Source organism: Bufo bufo, chromosome 6, assembly GCF_905171765.1.
Source record: "Bufo bufo chromosome 6, aBufBuf1.1, whole genome shotgun sequence".
NCBI classification, from domain to species: Eukaryota; Metazoa; Chordata; class Amphibia; order Anura; family Bufonidae; genus Bufo; species Bufo bufo.
In genome coordinates this window covers 27,936,630-27,963,401 of record NC_053394.1, presented here as the reverse complement: position 1 = coordinate 27,963,401, position 26,772 = coordinate 27,936,630, and the positions used below count along the sequence as shown (strand labels likewise).

General features: G+C 48.4%; 2 protein-coding genes across 2 annotated transcripts in view; both read left to right on the top strand.

Moving 5' to 3' along the window:
- LOC121003989 (cilia- and flagella-associated protein 251-like) overlaps nucleotides 1-26,772 on the top strand; it is a 280,786-nt gene that overhangs the window by 33,791 nt on the left and 220,223 nt on the right. The window lies entirely within an intron of this gene.
- On the top strand, nucleotides 6,492-11,846 carry LOC121003992 (NKG2-D type II integral membrane protein-like). The gene is made up of 5 exons (XM_040436006.1): nucleotides 6,492-6,543; nucleotides 6,732-6,833; nucleotides 11,043-11,191; nucleotides 11,310-11,422; nucleotides 11,552-11,846. The coding sequence occupies exons 3-5, from the start codon at nucleotides 11,150-11,152 to the stop codon at nucleotides 11,670-11,672; spliced, it is 276 nt and encodes a 91-aa protein (XP_040291940.1). The 5' UTR covers nucleotides 6,492-6,543; nucleotides 6,732-6,833; nucleotides 11,043-11,149; the 3' UTR covers nucleotides 11,673-11,846.

Here is a 26,772-nt window from a genome sequence, read left to right as displayed (position 1 = left end):
GGTGAAGATGGTATGGTATGGGAGCAACAAACTGCCCTTTCTGATTGTGGACTTGTGTTTGCTCAGCCTGTCCTTCATCCTCATTGAAGTCTCCCCTACGTATATTAAACCACAAGGGCATTTGAGGATATAGATCACTTATCGACTATCACATGTAAACCTGCCCCGTACCGCTATACTTTCACCTAAATGTGGGTGGGAAAAATGTGTATTTTTATTACACTTGAGCAATTTATACAGTTTAAACAAGGGCAAGAGCCATATTTAGGGGAGGATAGTGCACTCTTATTGCCCCCGATGTCCGCCCTAACTATTCTATCCCTAATATTATTGGCTCTTTTGTAACAAATCATAGGTGGCTGTTGGAATTCCATTATCTGCGGATGCGACCTGGAAATAACATGCCAGTGTTTATTAACAATTCCCCTCAATTTCTGGATCCAGGGATGATATTTGACAAGGTTTAACCCCCTGTGTCATCTCTATCCTATTTCTCTGTTCCTGGAATAGGTGTTTGGGATAACCTCTCTCCTTAAACTTTGTGGTCATTTCATCCAATCTGCATTGCTCACAATACGTTTAACCCTTTGATATTGGGAATAGGGTAGAGACTTTTTAGTGGCCGCTGGATGATTACTGGTAAAGGTAAGTAAACTATTACAATCCGTGATCTTTGTAAATAAATCAGTGTATATTTTACCATCATCCCCTTTTATGACCCATGTATCCAGGAAAGAGATTTTCTGATCATCATAATGCAGGGTAAACTGTAGCTGAGTCCAAACAGAATTGAGGTATTCAGTAAACTGCCCCAGGGACCGAACGTCGCTGCGCCATATGCAAAAAATGTCGTCAATAAAACGACGCCAAAAAATGCAGTGATGATTATATAAAGAATTGGAGTAGACAAATTAACTCTCAAAATGCGCAATTTGCGCAATATAGCAATTTGCGTATGGTGGTGCGATGTTCGATCCCATTGCGATCCCACGGCGCTGTTAGTAAAAGGAATCTTGAAAAAGGAAATAATTATGTTCCAACACCACCTTCAGAAGTGAGAGAAAACACTTTTTCTGTCTCCTTGTATGTAGTCGAGGTCAGGAGGTTTTAGACCGCATTAGTGCTCTTCTCGTGTGTAATACCAGTATGCAGTATGAAAGTAACCAGTATGCAGTCTTTATTCAAGTCCAGAGACTTGATTTCCTGCAGGAAATGCCCAGTATCCCGTAGATAAGAGTGCAACATTTTTATCAGTGCTGTTAGTACTCTTTCAATGAAACTCGCTGGTGGGGAGAGGATAGAGTCAGTCGATGCCACGATGGGACGGCCAGGCGGGTGGGTAATAGATTTTTGCACTTTGGGCAGTGTATAAAAAAACAGGAGTAATAGGATGATGATTAATAAGAAATTCGCCCAACTTTGCATCGATATCTCCATTCTCTCTAGCTGTATTCACAATAATCTGAGGCATTTCTTTAATGCGATAGACAGCGTCAACCTGTAATATTTGATACGTGTCAGTATCTCTCAATTGTCCCAAGATTTCAGATTTGTAATACTCCTTGTCTAAAACAACCAGGGCTGCCCCCTTATCAGGTTTAAATATAAGGGATTTATCATCTAATAAATGGTCTAGGGCATATTTCTCATCAACAGTCAGATTATGTTGTATGTAAAACTCTCCCTGTTTACATTGGTGCAACAATGTATCAACATCACGCTGAACCAAATTGATAAAGGTCTCAACTGGGTCATATGATTTCGGCGGTATAAAGGTGCTCTTAATTTTCAGATTAAACCGTTTATCAGTCAATACATCAGATGCCGAAGAATCATCCAGTTGAGAGACAGTCTGTTCTCTTGAAAAATGAGCCTTCAAACGGTAAATTGCGATAGAAACGTTGCAAATCCATGTCCAGAGTGAAAGTGGGGCTAAAGGACAAGCCTTTTTTCAACAAGTTTATCTGAGCTGGACTTAAATTCTTAGAGGACAAGTTTAAAACTAAGTTCTCCGCCATACGGAAATGAGCACCGCAACGCTACTACACCGCAGTGCCGACTGGTTCTCTTCATATACACTGCCTGTCCAAAAAACGAGTCGCCACCAAAAAAAAAAAAGGTCACACACTCTAATATTTCATTGGACCGCCTTTAGCTTTGATTACCGCACGCATTCGCTGTGGCATTGTTTCGATAAGCTTCTGCAATGTCACAAGATTTATTTCCATCCAGTGTTGCATTAATTTTTCACTAAGATCTTGCATTGATGATGGTAGAGTCTGACCGCTGCACAAAGCCTTCTCCAGCACATGCCAAAGATTCTAAATGGGGTTGAGGTCTGGACTCTGTGGTGGCCAATCCATGTGTGACAATGATGTCTCATGCTCCCTGAACCACTCTTTCACTATTTGAGCCCGATGAATCCTGGCATTGTCATCTTGGAATATGCCAATGCCATCAGGGAAGAACAAATCCATTGATGGAATAACCCGGTCATTCAGTATGTTCAGGTAGTCAGCGGACCTCCTTCTTGGAGCACATACTGTTGCTGAACCTAGACCTGACCAACTGCAGCAACCCCAGATCATAGCACTGCCCCCACAGGCTTGTACAGGAGGCACTAGGTATGATGGGGGCATCACTTCATCTGCCTCTCTTCTTACCCTGATGCGCCCATCACTCTGGAACAGGGTAAATATGGACTCATCAGACCACATCACCTTCTTCCATTTCTCCAGAGTCCAATCTTTATGCTCATTAGCAAATTAAAGCCTTTTTTTCTGGTTTGCCTCACTGATTAGTGGTTTTCTTACGGCTACACAGCTGCTTAGTGCCAATCCCTTGAGTTCCCTCCGCATTGTGCATGTGGAAATGCTCTTACTTTCACTATTAAACATAGCCCTGAGTTCTACTGTTGTTTTTCTTCGATTTAATTTCACCAAATGTTTAAGTGATCACCGATCACGATCATTCAGGATTTTTTTCGCACCACATTTCTTCCTCAAATACAATGGGTTATCACTATCCTTCCAGTTTTTAATAATGCGTTGGACAGTTCTTAACCCTATTTTAGTCATTTCTGCAATCTCCTTAGATGTTTTCTCTGCTTGATGCATGCCAATGATTTGACCCTTCTCAAACAGATTACGGTAACATCTTTTCCACGACCACGAGATGTGTCTTTCGACATAGTTGTTTAAGAAATTAGAAGCAACTCATAGCACCAGTCGGGGTTAAATAACTTGTTGCCAGCTGAAAGATAATCGCCCATGCAGTAATTATCCAATAGGAGGCTCATAACTATTTGCCTAGTTAAATCCCTCAAGCTATTCAAAACTGATTTTACAAACTTTGTTAATCCTTTAGGTGTTCTACAAGAATTAAAAGAAAATGGGAATGAAATTTCTAAATTTGACTTTTTTTTTGCAGAATTTAAATTTTAATTTATTTTTTTCTGCAACACATCAAGGGTTAACAGCCAAATAAAACTCAAAATCTATTACCCTGAATCTGGAGTTTACAAAACCACCCCGTGTGTGCTCAAAAACTGATGTATGGGCGCACAGCAGGCTTCAGAGTGGAAGGAGCACCATATGGCTTTTGGAGAGCGGATTTAGCTGGAATGTCGCATATGAAGACACCCTGAGGTGGCCCCACAGTGAAAACCACTAAAAAGTGGCCCCATTCCGCAAACTACACCCCTCAAGGAATATTTCAAGGTGTGTAGTGAGCACTTTGACCTCAAAGGTGTTGTCTGGAATTAGGAAACACTTGGCAGTGAAAATTAAAAATTGCATTTTTTTTTCACAAAAAAGTTGCTCTACACATTTTTCACTTTCCCAAAGAGTAACAAGACAAAATGCACCCCACATTTTGTTCCCCACTTTCCCCCGAATACGGCAACACCCCATGTGTGCTCAAAAAATGATGTATGGCCACACAGCAGGCTTCAGAGTAGAAGGAGCACCATATGGCGTTAGGAGAGCGGATTTAGCTAGAATAGTAATTTGGAGCCTTGTCGCATGTGAAGACCCCCTCAGGTGGCCCTACAGCGGAAACCCCCAAAAAGTGACACCGGGAAAATACACCCCTCAAGGAATATTTTAAGGTGTGTAGTGAGCACTTTGACCCATTAGGAAACACTTGGCTGTGAAAATGAAAAAAAAAAATTTTTTTCCAGAAAAAGTTGCTTTACACCCACATTTTTCACTTTCACAAGGGGTAACAGGACAAAATGGCATAGGCAATATTCAAATTTGCGATATTTCATGCATTTTTGGTCTAATATTCGCCATATATTTGCTAATTTACGAATTTGTGATCTCCAGTCATTATAAGGATGTTATAAGAAAGTGTTCCCTATCCTCACTGGCGGTGTCTGTGTCCGAACACAGGATGACATAGGCCTCCTCCGCAGAATACATCCTTTCAGCCATACTAAGAATAAGATGGCACGTTATGTTAAAAAACAGAGCTTGAAACGTCAGCGCTTGGGAATGTTCACACACCTTAACCGAGATCTACGTGTGTGTGTATAGCTTGAAACATCAGCGCAGGAAGGTGTTTCACACAGGTATAAAACCTACCTAGTGGAGAATGTAAAGGACGGCTCTCCCTCTGTCTGGTGATGGCAAGGTGCCCCAAACTGGTGTTGCACCCTGTTCACCAAGTAAAGTAGATAAAGGAGAAGCGTATGGGCACTCTTATAGATGGAATCACGTAGACTGCATGTAGGATAATAAAATCAATGTGGTTTTTAATAAATGAAATCAACATGCATCAATTTACAGCAGGGCCGGTACAAGGCAGGGGCCGAAGGAGCGGGTGCCCTGGGCGCTACCATTTGCGGACAGGAGGGGGGCGCAGGTGAAGTGCCAGCAGTGTACAGCTTCACTGTACCACATTAGCCAAGCGCCACTTGCTGTGCTTGCTGTGCTGAGTGCGCTCCTGCACCCGCCTACACCGTCCACACCAGCCATGTCAGCGCTGCTCCTTCTCTCCCCTTATGAATTTTGTGCCGACTGCGCTCCTGGCTCGGGCTCCCTTTCCTCCTCTGCGTTTCCTCGCCCCCCCCCCCCATGGAGGATTCATTTGGTTGATACCACCGGCGTGCGCCGTGTGACGTCACGCTGCTCACGCCGGAGGCGAGGTGTGAGGTGAGAGAGGGAGGACTCGCGCAGCCTACAGGGAGCTGTGTCGGCGCGTGAAGAACAAGCCACGAGGAGCCTGCCTTCACTAGCTGCTACTCACACACAGACTGTAAAAAGTAAGAAAATAATGTAATACAAATAACAAACTAATTTTTTTATTAAAAAAATTATGGTCATCTCAGTCCAATCCCCCCCCCCGGGGGGGGGGGGGGGGGGGGATTGGACTGAGATGATCATAATTTTTTTAATAAAAAAAAGCAGTTTAAAGAAATGATTTTGTGTTATTTTAAGCTTGCCTTTTCTGTAAAAAAAAAAAAAACATTAATTGCAGCTTCACTGTGCCATCACATGCAGCCACTCTGTGCCCACCAACCGTAGCCACTGTGCCATCAATTGTCGCCACTATGCCCATCATGCAGCCACTGTGCCACCTAACGCAGCCACTGTGCCATCACATGCAGCCACTGTGCCAACACACTCAGCCACTGTGCCATCAATTGTCGCCACTGTGCCATCACATGCAGCCCCTGTGCCATCACACGCAGCCCCTGTGCCATCACATGCAGCCACTGTGCCATCACACACAGCCACTGTGCCAACACACGCAGCCACTGTGCCACTCGTCAATTTTCGCCACTTTGCCCATCAAACGCAGCCACTGTGCCGATCAAACGCAGCCACTCTGCTCATCAAACGCAGCCACTGTACCCATCAAACGCAGCCACTGTACCCATTAAACGCAGCCACTGTACCCATTAAACGCAGCCACTCTGCCCCTCAAACACAGCCACTGTGCCCATCAAACACAGCCACTGTGCCCATCAATTGTTGCCAGTTTGCCCCACTGTGCCCATCAATTGCCGCCAGCGTGCTGCCAGTTTGCCTGATCAATTGCCACCAGTATGCCGGGGGGGGGGGGGGGGGGGGCGCAGTTTGCCATCTTCGCCCTGGGCACCAAATGGCCTTGTCCCAGCCCTGATTTACAGTAATCTAAAAAAATAGATATAAAAAAAACTGCTCCGTAAATACTCAATAAAAATGTTCTAAAAGGTGAGGTTGATAAACTTGATCAATGAGATGCTGTCCACATGTCAGGTCAGCTGATATACTGTAGAAAACCTGTGATGAGGTTAGTCCAAATATTGTATAACACCTGTAGCGGTGTATTGGAAGATCCGCGGCGCAGATTGCTGTAGAATTACAACCAGCTTTCCTGGTGACACTAGTGAGTGAACTGGATGATACACAAGTCGGGTGTGTCTTCTTAAAAAGTGGTAGATGGAATTGGTATATTCCAAAACGAGTGAAAAAAAAAGGAGTGAGTGAGGAGTCTCTGATAGGACATTTGCAGATAGCCTGCAGGCAGAGAGAGGAAGCGACAGGCTGCAGGAAGGTAAGCAAGATGCTCCTTTCCACTAGTACGATATATTACATGTTATGTTTCTTGTATTCTGCTTCTGCTGAATGCAAAAAAAAATATAATATATATATTTTATTTTAATTTTTTTCCAATGATCCAGTGTCTCACTCGAAGGTGTATTTTTCACTCTTTGATGTCTGGTTGACTTCTGTGTCTTTCAGTTTGTCAGCGCCTTTATAACCACCATCCAACAAAACAAAGTAATACTGAATATAAAGAACTACGTCAGGAGCTCTGTGTGAACAACGCTGACAGTGCTTCAGGTAAATCAATTATTTTGACAGTTCAAATATTCACATTAACCCTTAGAGAATCAGACGATTTTCTGTTTTTGCATTTTCATTTTCCACTCCCCACTTCCCAGAGCCATAACTTTTTTAATTTTCCGTTCTTATAGCCTTAATGAGGCTTGTTTGTGTGGGACAAGTAGTACTTTCTAATGGCACAATTTAATATCGATTACAATGTAATAGGACCTGCGAGCTTCTATTGGCTGATAAGGGACATGTGACCGTGGTAATGGCAGTTAGGATTTAAGTGAAGGCTGGCAGGCTTGTATTAGATAATGCAGGTCATTTTCTGGGAATATTTCGAGAACGGTGCGTCCTAGAGACCTGAGACCCCCGCAGGATTTCTTTTCAGGTAGCAAGGGATGTGTACAGGGCCGGCGCTACCATAGAGGCAAGGGGGGCAATTGCCCCCGGGCCCCCAACTCCTTAGGGACCCCCACACTACTACTATATCTATAATTCTATTGTGTGCCTGTGTGGCGCCGGGTGGCCCCGGTGGTCCTGTCTGGAGACAGCGCCGCAGTAATGTAATTAAAACTGGGCTGGAGTCTGGAGTGGAGGGGCGGCCGCTGTGCCTGCGCTGCTTGTCTCTTTAAAAGAGTCGAGACTGGAGCAGCGGCATGCACGGCACAGGCAAGGCAGGCACGTCTAGCGTCTGGCTGACGTACGTTGCCACAGGCTCCACACCCCCCCCCCCCCCCGCCCAGAGCAGAGAACTTGGATTGAAGGAGCAAGCAAAGCAAGCGCCATTGGCAGCCAGCCACAGCCCAGTCTGACTCTGCCAGCAGCACCAGGGAAGGCCCGCCGCCCACAGTCAGAAGGCAGCCAGCCCCCAGCCAAGTTCCAACTTCTTCCACTGAAGTTCCAACTTGCTTCCAAGAATCCAAGTCCAGTCTACAGAAGTCAGTCATCACAGACCAGTTACAGTTACTGTCTGTCTGGTAGGTTCATTGGTTATATTGTTTTGTTGTTAATTAAACTGCATCGGATCCATGATCCATCCATCCATTCCCAGTTTCCCACTCACTGACTTAGTCCCAGGCACCATCTCACCCGTCCGGGCCGTCCCTCCCAGTGTACTACTAGCCCGGCCTGCGGCCCTGGTTCTGTTTGTGTTTGGAGTCAGTTGGACTGGAGAAATTTGCATTTTGGGGGGTGGGGGGGGGGGGGGGAGTTACTGGTACTACCAGTAACTGCCCCCCTCCCAAATGCACATTTCTCCAGTCCAACTGTCCAAACAGAACCAGGGCGGGCCGGGCTAGTATACTGGCACTGGGACGGGTGGGATGGATTCGACCCAGTTTAATCAACCAACCTAGCAGTAACTGCCCCCCCCCCCCCAAATGCACATTTCTCCAGTCCAACTGTCCAAACAGAACCAGGGCAGACTAGTATACTGGCACTGGGACAGGTGAGATCGTGCCTGGGATGGATCGGATCCAGTTTAATCAACCAACCTACCAGTAACTGGTTGGTTGATTAAACTGGATCGGGATCGATCCCAGTCTGGTAGGTTGGTTGATTAAACTGGATCGGATCCATCCCAGGCACCATCTCACCCGTGCCAGTGTACTAGCCCGCCCTGGTTCTGTTTGGAGTCAGTTGGACTGGAGAAATGTGCATTTGGGGGGATTTTTACTTGTACATGTTTGCCACTTGCATTTGTTTACAATATGGGAAGTTAAAGTCAGCAAGTGTCATGTGGGGGGGGGGGGGGGGCCCTTATTGTTTTCCGCCCCAGGGCCCCATTTCACCTAGAACCGGCCCTTGGTGTGTATACCAAGTTTCGTTGAAATGGGTGTTTGCATTTTTTAGTTTTTCGCGGAACATACACACATACATACGTCCTTATATATATATATATATATATATATATATATACATATATACACACACACACTATATTCTAACTATATACAGTACAGACCAAAAGTTTGGACACACCTTCTCATTCAAAGAGTTTTCTTTATTTTCATGACTATGAAGGCATCAAAACTATGAATTAACACATGTGGAATTATATATATAACAAACAAGTGTGAAACAACAGAAAATATGTCATATTCTAGGTTCTTCAAAGTAGCCACCTTTTGCTTTGATTACTGCTTTGCACACTCTTGGCATTCTCTTGATGAGCTTCAAGAGGTAGTCCCCTGAAATGGTCTTCCAACAGTCTTGAAGGAGTTCCCAGAGATGCTTAGCACTTGTTGGCCCTTTTGCCTTCACTCTGCGGTCCAGCTCACCCCAAACCATTTCGATTGGGTTCAGGTCCGGTGACTGTGGAGGCCAGGTCATCTGGCGCAGCACCCCATCACTCTCCTTCATGGTCAAATAGCCCTTACTTTCAAAGTTTTCCCAATTTTTCAGCTGACTGACTGACCTTCATTTCTTAAAGTAATGATGGCCACTCGTTTTTCTTTACTTAGCTGCTTTTTTCTTGCCATAATACAAATTCTAACAGTCTATTCAGTAGGACTATCAGCTGTGTATCCACCTGACTTCTTCTGCTCAACGTAACTGATGGTCCCAACCCCATTTATAAGGCAAGAAATCCCACTTATTAAACCTGACAGGGCACACCTGTGAAGTGAAAACCATTTCAGGGGACTACCTCTTAAAGCTCATCAAGAGAATGCCAAGAGTGTGCAAAGCAGTAATCAAAGCAAAAAGTGGCTACTTTGAAGAACCTAGAATATTACATATTTTCAGTTGTTTCACACTTGTTTGTTATGTATATAATTCCACATGTGTTAATTCATAGTTTTGATGCCTTCAGTGTGAATCTACAATTTTCATAGTCATAAAAATAAAAAAAACTCTTTGAATGAGAAGTTGTGTCCAAACTTTTGGTCTGTACTGTATATTTTTTTATTTTATTTACTGTATTATATTTAGATTATTATTATTTTTTTATTCACAGGGAAGGGGTATGGGTGTCTGATGGGGTTAACTGCAGCGGAGGGGGAAGGGCAGGCACAGCTCACTGGTCACACAGCTCCCGAAACATCAGGGAGCACAAAGGAAGGGCTATAAATGTGTGAGGGGGACTGAAGGGGTTAACTCTGCAGCTGAGGGGGGAAGGGAGGGCAAATCCATAGCTCCTTTCTCCTCAGCGCTGGAGAGGAGACTGACAAGCAGCTCCGATCTCCTCAGCAGTTAGGAGTATACCGCGGAGGGTTTATAGCGCACACTCTCCAGCTCCTCAGCACTGTCTGGATTTACTGACCAATCACAGCGATCATCAGACGGGGACAGCTGTGATTGGTCACAACACCTATGACAGAGACAATCAGCTGATGTCACTGTCCTGTCACTGTCTGTTTACTCAGGACAAGAATGCTGGGTCCTAGTGCCTGAAGCACCTGCAAGTTAGGAGAAGCATTCTCGTCCAAGGTCCTGAATGTGTTAATTCATCTTTTTTTTCAACAATTCTATGTAGATGGTTCTCACTGCTATTGGTTCTTTGCTTTCGGGGAGAATCTGGGTGACAACCGTGGCCTCTGCTCCAACCTATAGAGGATGGTCACCATTTGACATTGCTGGACACTAACGCTCCTTTAGAAAATGACGTGGCCATCTTAATTGAAGAAACCGTGCAAAGTATTATACAGCTACACAATGACGTCAGCCCGCTGATCGGGCGCGGTGAAGTCACACGTCACGCCCCGAAAGTTTTTTCTTGATAACTGCTACATGTATAAGGACATTAAATGTAGATTTACATGGCCCAATGTTCGGGCAGAACGCTCGTTACCGACAATCGTCCTGTCTAAAGGTGCCGCAGATCACCTGATGAACAAGCAACACGTTCGTTCATTGGGTGAAATGATCGGAGTCGAGGACACCTCAATCATCGTTCCCGGGCAGCAGACGGTGCTCTCTAATCAGCTCTCTACTGCCCAGGAGCAATCATGTTGTATGGGGACGAGCGATAGAAGCAGTGATCCCTCCTCCTCATACTGTGGAGGAGATCGCTGCATGTAAATACAGAGTTTCACCTCCACTGAACGAGCAGCCGACTGTCCTCGCCCAGGGTAAATCCACCCTTAGTCTCTCGGTACATCTGCCGAACACCTTGGAGTAAAACCTCAGCGATGCACATTATTCCTTACACGCGTCTTATGAATGTAAATGGCGCTCCTACTATTACTGGATCTATAAAGAAGCTTCAAACTCTTCCAGGTTGTCTTCTGTGTCCTAATGGTTGGATTCTACATGGAGACGACTGTTATTACTATTCAGATGTAACAGAGAGAACATGGAACCAGAGTCGGGATCAGTGTGAGAAGATGGGAGCTGATCTACTGGTCATAAAGAACCAGGACCAGCAGGTATGGCGTCTATGTCCATGTATAAGGAGATTATAGGAGGAGAAGACCGGCCGCAGTCCGCTGTGTCATCACATCTAGTTATATCTGTCATGTCAGGATTGTTCCTCATTTATTACAGGAGTTTATACAGAGAGATCTCAGACAGTGGATAGAGAACACATACTGGATAGGACTTCACCGTGATGGAGACGGCTGGAGATGGGTGGATGGAGAACATTATAACAGCAGCTTGTAAGTGACCTCCTGACACTAGCACACACTGGTCATTACTGGGAACATAGATAATCACCGGGGTCTGGACTTCTCTTATAATTACTGATTTCTCATCATTTCTCCTTGTTTTATTCTCTTGTTGCTCAGGATCCAGATAAAGACACGACCATCAGGACGCTGTGTAGTAATGACTAGATCTGGTTATTATCAGGAGGACTGCAGATCCCCTAACAGATGGATCTGTCTAAAGAAAGCCGTGAGGATCTGACCTTTATGTAATGTACATGAAGCTGAATAAAGTTATAAAAACTTTCCATTAGATCTGTGGGTTCGGGTGACTGCAGACACGGCAGATTTGTTACAGACATTTCTGTCTCATTCCTCTGGATGGAGCCGGCAGAGAATCATCAACTTGATAATTGGAACAATTTTTTTTGAGATTTAAAAATTTCTCTAAGAAATCCAACAATCTTTTTCTGCATCAAAATAACAGAATATTAACTCATAGAGGACCCTCACCATACATGTACGGCGCTGGTGGACGTGACTTAAGGACTAGCACAGTACATGTATGGCGGGCTGATCGGGCGGTTGCAGGAGCTGCTCCCACCCGATCAGCGGCACAGACCCGGCAGTCACTGACAGCTGGGCCCCTGCTGCATACTCCGGCATCGGTGAAAACACTGATGCCGGCGTAATAACCCCTTGCATGCCATGGTCAAAGCTGGCTGAGGCATGCAGAGGGTTGGCGGAGGGTACGGGTTCCCTCCACTTCCCCATCAGGTCCCCGTGCTGCAGTGACGGGGACCCGATGACAGAAAAGGCAGCCCAATGCCTTCCATAGGCATCGGGGCTTGCCTTCTATGGAAGCCTGTCAGCAAAAAAGATGACAAGCAATGCATTATAATACAAGATGTATTGTAATGCATTGCAGAGGGGATCAGACCACAGAAGTTCAAATAAAAAGTAAAAAAAGAAAAAGTAAAAAAAAAAAGTTTTTTATAAGAAAAAAATAAAGTTTCGAGTTAAAAAACAAAAAGCCCCTTTGCCAAAATAAAACACATAAAATTGTAAAAAAAAAAAACATCTGTTGCATCTGGTATTGCATCTCACCTTCATTACAAACCTGCATGAATATAACTCTGTAGGTACATTATAGTCCTCACCTGTGATGGCTAACCTCCGGCACTCCAGCTGTGGTAAAATTACAACTCCCAAGATGCACACTTGCTTGGCTGTTCTCAGAACTCCATAGAAATGAATGGAGCATGCTGGGAGTGGTAGTTTCACCACAGCTGGAGTGCCGGAGGTCAGCCATCACTGGTCTATACTATACAAACTCTGCTGTGATTGGCTCCTCTGTTCCTCCTGTCATCATGGTGGTCCATGTATGTTGTAAGTGCTTCCATGTGGTGAGTGCCTATATGAGTGCATCCATTAAGTTGGGGAGGGGCCCTGTACAAAAATTGCCAGGAACAGCCAGTATACGATGTACAGCGCTGTGCTTGGTCACCTCTTCATACAGCTGATCGGCGGGGGGGCGGGGAGTCAGACTCCTACCGAACTGATATTGATGATCTCTCCTGAGGACGGCCATCAATATAACAATCCATTTTATGTGATTCCAAAGATTGTTGAACGTCTCTAATATCATTTCACAGTGAGGGATATCAATGTAAGTGAATATTTCAGCAGTATCTAGACCAGTGATGCCGAACCTACGGCCGGCGGGCCAAAAACCGGCCCGCGAAGCTGTGTCATGCGGCCCGGCCCGTGCAACTCCCTGGAAAAAGTCTAAGGCGCATCAATACACCTTAGACTTTTCCCCCACATTCATCAGCACAGTGAGCGGCGGAGGCAGCGCAGCGATGCTGCCTGGGCCTAAAATAACCAATAGCAAAGCTCCTTACAGCAAGGTAAGGCGCGCGCCAGAGCAATACAGGTCCTGCAGCAGGGGAAGTCGGCGGGAGCTGGAAGGAGGAGGGGCCGGCTCCAGGGGTGGCTGTTGTAAGGAGAGCGGGCGCCCTGCCCGAGGACCTTGGGAAAAATGACAGGGCCGCTGGAGAGGTAAGGAGCTGTGGACTCATGTGACTGGTCCCCGGTGACCCTGCTCCCCCCTCCTCCTGTCATCCCACTAGTGACCCTGCTCCCCCCTCCTCCTGTCACCCCACTAGTGACCCTGCTCCCCCCTCCTCCTGTCACCCCACTAGTGACCCTGCTCCGCCCTCCTCCTGTCACCTCACTAGTGACCCTGCTCCCCCTCCTCCTGTCACCTCACTAGTGACCCTGCTCCCCCCTCCTCCTGTCACCCCACTAGTGACCCTGCTCCCCCTCCTCCTGTCACCTCACTAGTGACCCTGCTCCCCCCTCCTCCTGTCACCCCACTAGTGACCCTGCTCCCCCTCCTCCTGTCACCTCACTAGTGACCCTGCTCCCCCTCCTCCTGTCACCTCACTAGTGACCCTGCTCCCCCTCCTCCTGTCACCTCACTAGTGACCCTGCTCCCCCCTCCTCCTGTCACCCCACTAGTGACCCTGCTCCCCCTCCTCCTGTCACCTCACTAGTGACCCTGCTCCCCCCTCCTCCTGTCACCCCACTAGCGACCCTGCTCCCCCCTCCTCCTGTCACCCCACTAGTGACCCTGCTCCCCCCTCCTCCTGTCACCCCACTAGTGACCCTGCTCCCCCTCCTCCTGTCACCTCACTAGTGACCCTGCTCCCCTCTCCTCCTGTCACCCCATTAGCGACCCTGCTCCTTCTCCTCCTGTCACCCCATTAGCGACCCTGCTCCTTCTCCTCCTGTCACCCCACTAGTGACCCTGCTCCCCCCTCCTCCTGTCACCCCACTAGTGACCCTGCTCCGCCCTCCTCCTGTCACCCCACTAGTGACCCTGCTCCCCCTCCTCCTGTCACCCCACTAGTGACCCTGCTTCCCCCTCCTCCTCTCATCTCACCAGTGACCGTGCTCCCCCTTCTCCTGTCACCCCACTAGCGACCCTGCCTCCACCCTGCTCCCCCTCCTCCTGTCACCCCACTAGTGACCCTGCTCCGCCCTCCTCCTGTCACCCCACTAGTGACCCTGCTCCCCCTCCTCCTGTCACCCCACTAGTGACCCTGCTTCCCCCTCCTCCTCTCATCTCACCAGTGACCCTGCTCCCCCTTCTCCTGTCACCCCACTAGCGACCCTGCCTCCACCCTGCTCCCCCCTCCTCCTGTCACCCCACTAGTGACCCTGCTCCCCCTCCTGCTGTCACCCCACTAGTGACCCTGCTCCCCCTCCTCCTGTCACCCCACTAGTGACCCTGCTCCCCCCTCCTCCTGTCACCCCACTAGTGACCCTGCTCCCCCCTCCTCCTGTCACCCCACTAGCGACCCTGCTCCCCCCTCCTCCTGTCACCCCACTAGTGACCCTGCTCCCCCCTCCTCCTGTCACCCCACAGGGAAGAAGCTGAACAGACTCCACCGACTATGATGGGATCCGTTCAGTTTCCGTTCGGGATCCTGTCTTTTTACCGGACACAAAAGTGCTGCATACACGGCTTTTTTCTCTGGTCTTTCAACAGAATCTGCAACAGAGTCTCCAGAAGCGGCCTCCAGCGCAGAGTTGAAGGCCTACGTATTATGTATATTAGTGATGCTCACATGCGCCCCCTCACAGTGTTTGCATTTCTTTCTGGCAAAGCTACCTGGTTCTGGCCCGTAAAATGTATTCCATGTCTAGTGTGGCCCTCAGAGGAAATATGGTTGGGCACCACTGATCCAGACACTTTACTGATGTCCACAAGGGGGATTTATCCTCCTTCACTTGTAGTGGAATAGAAAGGGCGTCTCGACCATTCAGAGGTGGAGATCACAGGAGAAGCTTTTGGCCAGAGAAACATATGGGATTTTCATGTTAGAAACTAGAGCTCCGACCGCCCTAAATAACCGGCAGGATGTGACCTATTACTATTAACTTCACATCAGATGGATATTTATTATTACATGTTATGCATCTTATTACACGGTGTGTGGTGATTTATCCAATTTTCAAACATGTTATTTTTTCTTTTTGATCATTTATACAATTAGAAGTTTATATACAAAGCATTGCTCTTTATTTCAGGTGTTTTCTCTCTTTGAATAATTAATCATGAACCTTCGGAGGGTTAATGATGTTCACCTGATTTTTGATGTCGGTTTTCTATTTCAGCTCATTTTCCAAACGTATATTTTATCTGTTATCTTGTGGGATATTTTATTCTTTTGACAAAGGGCTAGTGCTGCCCGAAACGCGTCAAGAAAATCCAGTTTTTATTGCATCTGTACATTTCAATAAAGTCTCCAGTTAGAAGAACGGCAGGGCTGGGGTTTTGTTTATCGATCTGTGGGAGTCTCTACTCGCCGTGACGCGCCATATCTACTACCATACAATCTGATCCTGAGTTGGAGCTGGTAAGAGGGGTTTTCCCCTATATCTGTCTGTTTAAAAAAACAGTTCAGGATATGCTGGGAGTTGTAGTTGCAGGGTCTCAGATGGTTTTATGGAAGTGATGGGGTCTCGGGGGGACACTTAATTCACTTGTTTTAGTCGCTGGCCCTCCCATCCCCCACATTGAACCACCCCAGCCCAACAATGACCCACAATCCCCCTAGATGAGCACTAGCGAGTAGGGATGAGCGAACCCGAACTGTACCGAATTTTGGGGTGTCTGTGACACGGACCCGAACCCGAACATTTTCGTAAAAGTCCGGGTTCGGTGTTTGGCGCTTTCTTGGCGCTTTTTGAAAGGCTGCAAAGCAGCCAATCAACAAGCGTCATACTACTTGCCCCAAGAGGCCATCACAGCCTTGCCTACTATTGGCATGGCTGTGATTGGCCAGTGCAGCATGTGACCCAGCCTCTATATAAGCTTGGGTCACGTAGCGCTGCACATCACTCTGCTGATTCAAGCATAGGGAGAGGTTGCTGCTGCGACGTTAGGGCGAGATTAGGCAGATTAACTCCTCCAAAAGACTTCATTCTGTGATCGATCTGCAGCTGTGGATCATTGAACTGCTAATATCGACTTGCTCACTTTTTTGAGGCTGCCCAGAGCGTTTTTATATCACTTTTTTCTGTGGTGATCGGCGGCCATTTTGTGACTTGTGGTGCGCCAGCACAAGCTATCACCAAGTGCATTTAACCATCAATAGTGTGGTTATTTTGTGCTATATCCTACATCAGCTGCAGGCTGAGCCTGTGTCACCCAAGTGCATTTAACCATCAATAGTGTGGTTATTTTTTGGCCATATACTACATCAGGGGCAAGTTGAGCCTGTCACCCAGTGCCTATAAAATAGCCCTGACATTTCTATTCAACCAAATCTGTACTGTTTTAGCTGGTCAAGTTATTTGTAGTGACCGTAAAAGCAGACTTTTTGTTCTGGGTTGAAAAACTATTCCCAAATTTGCCATTCTCAAAATAACTAGTTTCTGCTATATGAGGCCTACTTGAAATCTATCCCAAAAAGGATATCTTACATTGAAGGTGCTGATAGTGTCATTCAGAAAAATTTAACACACACGCTACCGTGCAGATACAAGTCTAATTCTGTGATTAAACCTATACCTGTCACACAGCACAAAAAAAAACAGGCCTCACATTTCTATTCAACCAAATCTGTACTGTTTTAGCTGGTCAAGTTATTTGTAGTGACCGTAAAAGCACATTTTTATCCCTGCACAAACAAGTGTCCGATAAAATCAAGTGTGCACTGCGCAACGCCATCTGTGGCAAGGTCCACCTAACCACAGATACGTGGACCAGTAAGCACGGCCAGGGACGCTATATCTCCCTAACTGCACACTGGGTAAATGTAGTGGCGGCTAGGCCCCAGGCGGAGAGCTGTTTGGCGCACGTCCTTCCGCCGCCAAGGATCGCAGGGCAACATTCTTTGCCTCTGTCTCCTCCTCCTCCTACTCAGCTTCCTCCTCCTCTTCTTCCACCTGCTCATCCAGTCAGCCACACACCTTCACCACAAACTTCAGCACAGCCCGTGGTAAACGTCAGCAGGCCATTCTGAAACTCATATGTTTGGGGGACAGGCCCCACACCGCACAGGAGTTGTGGCGGGGTATTGAACAACAGACCGACGAGTGGTTGCTGCCGGTGAGCCTCAAGCCCGGCCTGGTGGTGTGCGATAATGGGCGAAATCTCGTTGCAGCTCTGGGACTAGCCGGTTTGACGCACATCCCTTGCCTGGCGCATGTGCTGAATTTGGTGGTGCAGAAGTTCATTCGCAACTACGCCGACATGTCATAGCTGCTGCATAAAGTGCGGGCCGTCTGTTCGCGCTTCCGGCGTTCACACCCTGCCGCTGCTCGCCTGTCTGCGCTACAGCGTAACTTCGGCCTTCCCGCTCACCGCCTCATATGCAACGTACCCACCAGGTGGAACTCCACCTTGCATATGCTGGACAGACTGTGCGAGCAGCAGCAGGCCATAGTGGAGTTTCAGCTGCAGCACGCACGGGTCAGTCGCACTGCGGATCAGACACACTTCACCACCAATGACTGGGCCTCCATGCGAGACCTGTGTGCCCTGTTGCGTTGTTTCGAGTACTCCACCAACATGGCCAGTGGCGATGACGCCGTTATCAGCGTTACAATACCACTTCTATGTCTCCTTGAGAAAACACTTAGGGCGATGATGGAAGAGGAGGTGGCCCAGGAGGAAGAGGAGGAAGAGGGGTCATTTTTAGCACTTTCAGGCCAGTCTCTTCGAAGTGACTCAGAGGGAGGTTTTTTGCAACACCAGAGGCCAGGTACAAATGTGGCCAGACAGGGCCCACTACTGGAGGACGAGGAGGACGAGGAGGACGAGGATGAGGAGGAGGTGGAGGAGGATGAGGATGAAGCATGTTCACAGCGGGGTGGCACCCAAAGCAGCTCGGGCCCATCACTGGTGCGTGGCTGGGTGGAAACACAGGATGATGACGATACGCCTCCCACAGAGGACAGCTTGTCCTTACCTCTGGGCAGCCTGGCACACATGAGCGACTACATGCTGCAGTGCCTGCGCAACGACAGCAGAGTTGCCCACATTTTAACGTGTGCGGACTACTGGGTTGCCACCCTGCTGGATCCCCGGTACAAAGACAATGTGCCCACCTTACTTCCTACACTGGAGCGTGAAAGGAAGATGCGCGAGTACAAGCGCACGTTGGTAGACGCGCTACTGAGAGCATTCCCAAATGTCACAGGGGAACCAGTGGAAGCCCAAGGCGAAGGCAGAGGAGGAGCAAGAGGTCGCCAACGAAGCTGTGTCACGGCCAGCTCCTCTGAGGGCAGGGTTAGCATGGCAGAGATGTGGAAAAGTTTTGTCACCACGCCACAGCTAACTGCACCACCACCTGATACGGAACGTGTTAGCAGGAGGCAACATTTCACTAACATGGTGGAACAGTACCTGTGCACACCCCTCCACGTACTGACTGATGGTTCGGCCCCATTCAACTTCTGGGTCTCCGAATTGTCCACGTGGCCAGAGCTAGCCTTTTATGCCTTGGAGGTGCTGGCCTGCCCGGGGGCCAGCGTTTTGTCTGAACGTGTATTCAGCACGGCAGGGGGCGTCATTACAGACAAACGCAGCCGCCTGTCTACAGCCAATGTGGACAAGCTGACGTTCATAAAAATGAACCAGGCATGGATCCCACAGGACCTGTCCATCCCTTGTGCAGATTAGATATTAACTACCTCCCCTTAACAATATATTATTCTACTCCAGGGCACTTCCTCATTCAATACTATTTTTAATTTCATTTTACCATTATATTGCGGGGCAACCCAAAGTTGAATGAACCTCTCCTCTGTCTGGGTGCCGGGGCCTAAATGTGTGACAGTGGCCTGTTCCAGTGGTGGGTGACGTGAAGCCTGATTCTCTGCTATGACATGAAGACTGATTCTGCGCTGATATAAGGCCAGATTCTCTGTTACGGGACCTCTCTCCTCTGCCTGGGTGCCTGGGCCTAAATGTGTGACAGTGGCCTGTTCCAGTGGTGGGTGACGTGAAGCCTGATTCTCTGCTATGACATGAAGACAGATTCTGTGCTGACATAAGACCAGATTCTCTGTTACGGGACCTCTCTCCTCTGCCTGGGTGCCTGGGCCTAAATATGTGACAGTGGCCTGTTCCAGTGGTGGGTGACGTGAAGCCTGATTCTCTGCTATGACATGAAGACTGATTCTGCGCTGACATAAGGCCAGATTCTCTGTTACGGGACCTCTCTCCTCTGCCTGGGTGCCTGGGCCTAAATATGTGACAGTGGCCTGTTCCAGTGGTGGGTGACGTGAAGCCTGATTCTCTGCTATGACATGAAGACTGATTCTGCGCTGACATAAGGCCAGATTCTCTGTTACGGGACCTCTCTCCTCTGCCTGGGTGCCTGGGCCTAAATGTGTGACAGTGGCCTGTTCCAGTGGTGGGTGACGTGAAGCCTGATTCTCTGCTATGACATGAAGACAGATTCTGTGCTGACATAAGGCCAGATTCTCTGTTACGGGACCTCTCTCCTCTGCCTGGGTGCCTGGGCCTAAATATGTGACAGTGGCCTGTTCCAGTGGTGGGTGACGTGAAGCCTGATTCTCTGCTATGACATGAAGACTGATTCTGCGCTGACATAAGGCCAGATTCTCTGTTACGGGACCTCTCTCCTCTGCCTGGGTGCCTGGGCCTAAATGTGTGACAGTGGCCTGTTCCAGTGGTGGGTGACGTGAAGCCTGATTCTCTGCTATGACATGAAGACAGATTCTGTGCTGACATAAGGCCAGATTCTCTGTTACGGGACCTCTCTCCTCTGCCTGGGTGCCTGGGCCTAAATGTGTGACAGTGGCCTGTTCCAGTGGTGGGTGACGTGAAGCCTGATTCTCTGCTATGACATGAAGACAGATTCTGTGCTGACATAAGGCCAGATTCTCTGTTACGGGACCTCTCTCCTCTGCCTGGGTGCCTGGGCCTAAATGTGTGACAGTGGCCTGTTCCAGTGGTGGGTGACGTGAAGCCTGATTCTCTGCTATGACATGAAGACAGATTCTGTGCTGACATAAGGCCAGATTCTCTGTTACGGGACCTCTCTCCTCTGCCTGGGTGCCTGGGCCTAAATGTGTGACTGTCACGGGGTTCCGAAGGTGCACTCGGTCCCCCATTGCCCGCAGAACTGTTGCTTAGCTTTTGGAATGAGGTTCTGTGTTTGACCTCATTCCCAGGGCGGCTTTACTAGCTGGGTGGCTCCCTGCTCCTAGTCTGCCTTGAGCGCCGAGCTGATCACTCGGTGCTCGACTGGTTGGTCTGTCGGTCATGTGACGCTGGCCACGTCACATGACCCTCACTCCCCACTATAAATACAGGCAGCCTGCTGGCTACAGGTTGCCTGTTAATTTCTAGGTTCCTGGCTATTTGTTGGACTACTGAATATTTACCTGATCCTGTTCCCTGACGATCCTCTGCCTGCTCCTCCTGTACTGCGCATACATCCTGGTATTGTGACCTCGGCTCCCACCTGACTACTCTCTTAGGACTCCTCTTGTACTTCGCTACTCTCCTGGTATTTGACCCCGGCTTCTCCTGACCATTCTTTGCTTTATCCGTTGTACTGCGTAGCTCTCTTGGTTCTGACCCGGTCCGTTCATGTTCCGTATTTTGTCTTGTCTGTCTTCCCTGCACATATCCTGAGTTAGGGACTGCCGTCCAGTTGTCCCCTGTCATCAGGACTCGTGAGGCAAGTAGGCAGGGCCAGGGGTGAGGGTGGAGCGCAGTGGTCACTACCCTTCACCCTGTGTGTGTGTGGACGTGACCGTTACAGTGACAGTGGCCTGTTCCAGTGGTGGGTGACGTGAAGCCTGATTCTCTGCTATGACATGAAGACTGATTCTGCGCTGACATAAGTGCAGCGTACTCAAGTTGTGTGTAATAGGTGTTTCTGGGTGATGTAGTGCAATGTACACTAACCTGGTACGGCTGACTCTCTGCATAGGCAGGTGATGGTAGAAATTGTTCGTGACGCCAGTGCCAAGTAAACGGTGGCACGCCGTTTGCGGATAGCAGGAATAATTGAGGAACACCGTGATGTTAAACAGAACTCCAACTTTAGTAGGTTTCATACAGAGACATTCACGGAAGCACGGTTCCTTTGCATACAGTTGATTTGGCAATACGGTCGATGCAGGCAATACAGATTTAGCAAGGTTATTACAGAGTGTTAAACACAGGACTTGCAGTACAGGAGCTTGCACTCTATTTCTGTCTGATCCTGGAATATAGCAAATCTTCTCCAAGGCCCATTAACCTAGTTCTGGCTTTATATCCTTGGCTGTAGCTTTATAAAGTACCTCCTCTGTTATTCTGAGTACCTCTTGCTTCTCTGCACTTTGCCTCTGTCTCTCTCTCAGCTTCTGGAAACTTCCTCAGGCTCTTTAGCTAAGATATTCCTATTCCTGCACATGGGAATTCAGGAGGGAATCTTCTCCTGGACAGCAGGCTTCAGGCCTGGACTGGTTTCTGACATTGTCTAATCTCCACTGTAGATTACAGACACTAGACTCCGTCTGCCTTTCTACTTCCCTGACTGGGCCTTATATAAACTAGGGCTCCCTAGCTCCCTCTAAGGACTAAGAGCTGGAATGACACCCTAGCAGGCCTGTACATGCAAGTTTCACAGTAACAGGGAAATACATGCATTACATTAAATGACATTTTATAAAACTGACATATACCAACTTCCCCATAATTAAGGAGGGACGACAGCACACCAAGTGACCTTTGGTAGTGACGGGTAATACAGTCCCCGTACACTACATAAGGCCAGATTCTCTGTTACGGGACCTCTCTCCTCTGCCTGGGTGCTGGGGCCTAAATATGTGACAGTGGCCTGTTCCAGTGGTGGGTGACGTGAAGCCTGATTCTCTGCTATGACATGAAGACAGATTCTGTGCTGACATAAGGCCAGATTCTCTGTTACGGGACCTCTCTCCTCTGCCTGGGTGCCTGGGCCTAAATATGTGACAGTGGCCTGTTCCAGTGGTGGGTGACGTGAAGCCTGATTCTCTGCTATGACATGAAGACTAATTCTGTGCTGACATAAGGCCAGATTCTCTGTTACGGGACCTCTCTCCTCTGCCTGGGTGCCTGGGCCTAAATGTGTGACAGTGGCCTGTTCCAGTGGTGGGTGACGTGAAGCCTGATTCTCTGCTATGACATGAAGACAGATTCTGTGCTGACATAAGGCCAGATTCTCTGTTACGGGACCTCTCTCCTCTGCCTGGGTGCCTGGGCCTAAATGTGTGACAGTGGCCTGTTCCAGTGGTGGGTGACGTGAAGCCTGATTCTCTGCTATGACATGAAGACAGATTCTGTGCTGACATAAGGCCAGATTCTCTGTTACGGGACCTCTCTCCTCTGCCTGGGTGCCTGGGCCTAAATGTGTGACAGTGGCCTGTTCCAGTGGTGGGTGACGTGAAGCCTGATTCTCTGCTATGACATGAAGACAGATTCTGTGCTGACATATGGCCAGATTCTCTGTTCCGGGACCTCTCTCCATTGCCTGGGTGCCTGGGCCTAAATGTGTGACAGTGGCCTGTTCCAGTGGTGGGTGACGTGAAGCCTGATTCTCTGCTATGACATGAAGACAGATTCTGTGCTGACATAAGGCCAGATTCTCTGTTACGGGACCTCTCTCCTCTGCCTGGGTGCCTGGGCCTAAATGTGTGACAGTGGCCTGTTCCAGTGGTGGGTGACGTGAAGCCTGATTCTCTGCTATGACATGAAGACAGATTCTGTGCTGACATAAGGCCAGATTCTCTGTTACGGGACCTCTCTCCTCTGTCTGGGTGCCGGGGCCTAAATGTGTGACAGTGGCCTGTTCCAGTGGTGGGTGACGTGAAGCCTGATTCTCTGCTATGACATGAAGACTGATTCTGCGCTGACATGAAGCCAGATTCTCTGCTATGGCATGAAGAGACTGATTCTCTGCTGACATGAAGCCAGATTCTTTGCTATGGCATGAAGAGACTGATTCTCTGCTGACGTGAAGCCAGATTCTCTGCTATGGGACCTCTGTCCAATTGATATTGGTTCATTTTTATTTTTTTAATTTTTATTTTAATTCATTTTCCTATCCACATTTGTTTGCAGGGGATTTACCTACATGTTGCTGCCTTTTGCAGCCCTCTAGCTCTTTCCTGGGCTGTTTTACAGCCTTTTTAGTGCCCAAAAGTTTGGGTCCTCATTGACTTCAATGGGGTTCGGGACGAAGTTCGGATCGGGTTCGGATCCCGAACCCGAACATTTCCGGGAAGTTCGGCCGAACTTCTCGAACCCGAACATCCAGGTGTTCGCTCAACTCTACTAGCGAGGTCTGGAGTGTTTTAGGTCATTTCATTCACATATTCCCATCTCATGAAGCCTCTGCCATAATGACCCTGCTCCAGGAGGTTTATACTGGTCAGGAGACCTCCCTATGGTTCAGGGGCGTAGCTAACGGCTCATGGGCCCTGGTGCAGGAGTTCAGCTTGGGCCCCCCTTCCCTCAGTGCGTTGTGTGTCTTCTTATGTGGCAAAAGGGTCTTTGGGCCCCCTCAGGCTCCTGGGCCCGGTAGCGACTGCTACCTCTGCACCCCCTATAGCTACGCCCATGCTACGGTTTATGTCCTGCACACAGGGGTGGACTGGGAATGTGAAGTGGCCCTGGGAAAAAAAACTAAGAGTGGCCCCATGTTGCAAAATACCACAGTGCAGGATAAAATACTGCCCCATTACCATACTGAGGATGGCGATACAGCTGAATTCAGGAGGGCACATGGCGGCTGGCCGAGGGCATAAGGACCTTGTACTCCTAGCATTAGATCATTATGTACTGTACCTGGCCAGCAGCTGTGAGAAGGGCTCGGGCGACCCCCTGGGCATCGGACCACCGAGAAATTTCCCTGTAGGGTCTATGGCCAGTCCACCCCTGCCTGCAGGTTATCCCCGATATATATCAGGTGTCCCCGTACACAAGAAAAGCCGCAGAATGTGAACAGCGTCAATGTTACAGCGCGTGTTACAATGTTTCACAGCGGCTGCAAAATGATACATTTATATCCTGTACTTTATACTGTACAATGTGGAGGCTTTACACACAGGAAACCCCCAGAATAAGGGTTTGGGGCACATTTGACACCAGTCTTAATAAGAACTTTGCTGGTGCAGGTGCCGACCTCTTAAATATGGTTACGTGTCCTTGTTTATAGGATCAAGGCAATAATATGAGTAGAGTTGAGCGAACACCTGGATGTTCGGGTTCGACGAGTTCGGCCGAACTTTCGAAAAATGTTCGGGTTCGGGATCCGAACTCGACCCGAACTTCATCCCGAACCCGAACCCCATAGAAGTCAATGGGGACCCGAACTTTTGGGCACTAAAAAGGCTGTAAAACACACCCGGAAAGGGCTAGAGGGCTGCAAAAGGCAGCAAAATGTAGTTAAATCCCCTGCAAACAAATGTAGATAGGGAAATGATGAGTTAACATAAAATAAATAAAAATTAAACAATATTAATTGGAGTGAGGTCCCATAGCACAGAATCAGGCTTCAAGTCACCCACCAATGGAGAAGGTCACTTACTATTATTTTGACCACAGCACCCAGACAAAGGAGAGAGGTCCCACAGCAGAGAACCAGGCATCATATCACCCACCACAGGAGTAGGCCACCATTTAGTTACTTTGACCCCTACACCCAGACGAAGGAGAGAGGTTACACAGCAGAGAATCAGGCATTTAGATCACCCACCACAGGAGTAGGCCACCATTGAATCAGACCCCGGCAACCATGTCAGATGGCACAAGCATAAGCTTTATATCAATCAGCACAGGAGAAGGCGACTTTGACAGACTTTGACCCCTACACCCGGACGGAGGAGAGAGGTTTCAAAGCAGAGAATCAGGCATTTAGATCACCCACCACAGGAGTAGGCCCCAATTTAATGGGACCCCGGCAACCATGTCAGATGGCACAACCATCAGCTTCATATCAATCAGCACAGGAGAAGGCGACTTTGAAAGACTTTGACCCCTACACCCAGACGGAGGAGAGAGGTTTCACAGCAGAGAATCAGGCATTTAGATCACCCACCACAGGAGTAGGCCCCCATTGAATCAGACCCTGGCAACCATGTCAGATGGCACAACCATCAGCTTTATATCAATCAGCACAGGAGAAGGCGACTTTGAAAGACTTTGACCCCTACACCCAGATGGAGGAGAGAGGTTTCACAGCAGAGAATCAGGCATCATATCAACCACCACAGGAGAAGCCACCATTTAGTTACTTTGACCCCTGCACCCAGGAAGAGGAGAGAGGCACCACAGCACATATTCTGGCATCATATCAGCCACCACAGGAGAAGCCACCATTGAGTTACTTTGACCCCCGCACCCAGGAAGAGGAGAGAGGCACCACAGCACATATTCTGGCATCATATCAGCCACCACAGGAGAAGCCACCATTGAGTTACTTTGACCCCCGCACCCAGGAAGAGGAGAGAGGCACCACAGCACATATTCTGGCATCATATCAGCCACCACAGGAGAAGCCACCATTTAGTTACTTTGACCCCTTCACCCAAACAGAGGAGAGAGGTTCCACATCAGAGAATCAGGCATCATATCAACCACCACAGGAGTAGGCCACAATTTAGTTTATTTGACCCCTGCACCCAGGAAGAGGAGAGAGGCCCCACAGCACATATTCTGGCATCATATCACACACCACAGGAGAAGGCCTCTTTCAGTGATTTAGGCCTTTGGACCCAGACAGAGGAGAGAGGTCAGAGATTAGCTTCATATCCCCCAGCACAGCAGAAGACCGCTTTATTTGACTTAGGCCTCAGCACCCAGACAGAAGACAGAGGTAGCATGGCAGAGGTTATGGCTTCATGTCACCCGTTAGTTTAACCGGCCACTTTCATCTGGTTAGGCCCCGGCGCCCAGACAGAGAAGAGTTTCATTCAACTGTGGGTTTCATAAAATTTGTATCAAATAAAGAAGTGGCCCGTAGCACAACAAGACATGTTTTAGGCAGTTAATAAGGACTACTCTGCACAAGGGAGGGACAGGTCCTGTGGGATCCATGCCTGGTTCATCTTTATGAAGGTCAGCTTGTCCACGTTGGCTGTGGACAGGCGGCTGCGCTTGTCAATAATGACGCCCCCTGCCGTGCTGAATACGCGTTCAGATAAAACGCTGGCCGCCGGGCAGGAAAGCACCTCCAAGGCATAACATGCTAACTCTGTCCACGTGGACAATTTCGAAACCCAGTAGTTGAATGGTGCCGAACCATCCGTCAGGATGTGGAGGGGTGTGCAGACATACTGTT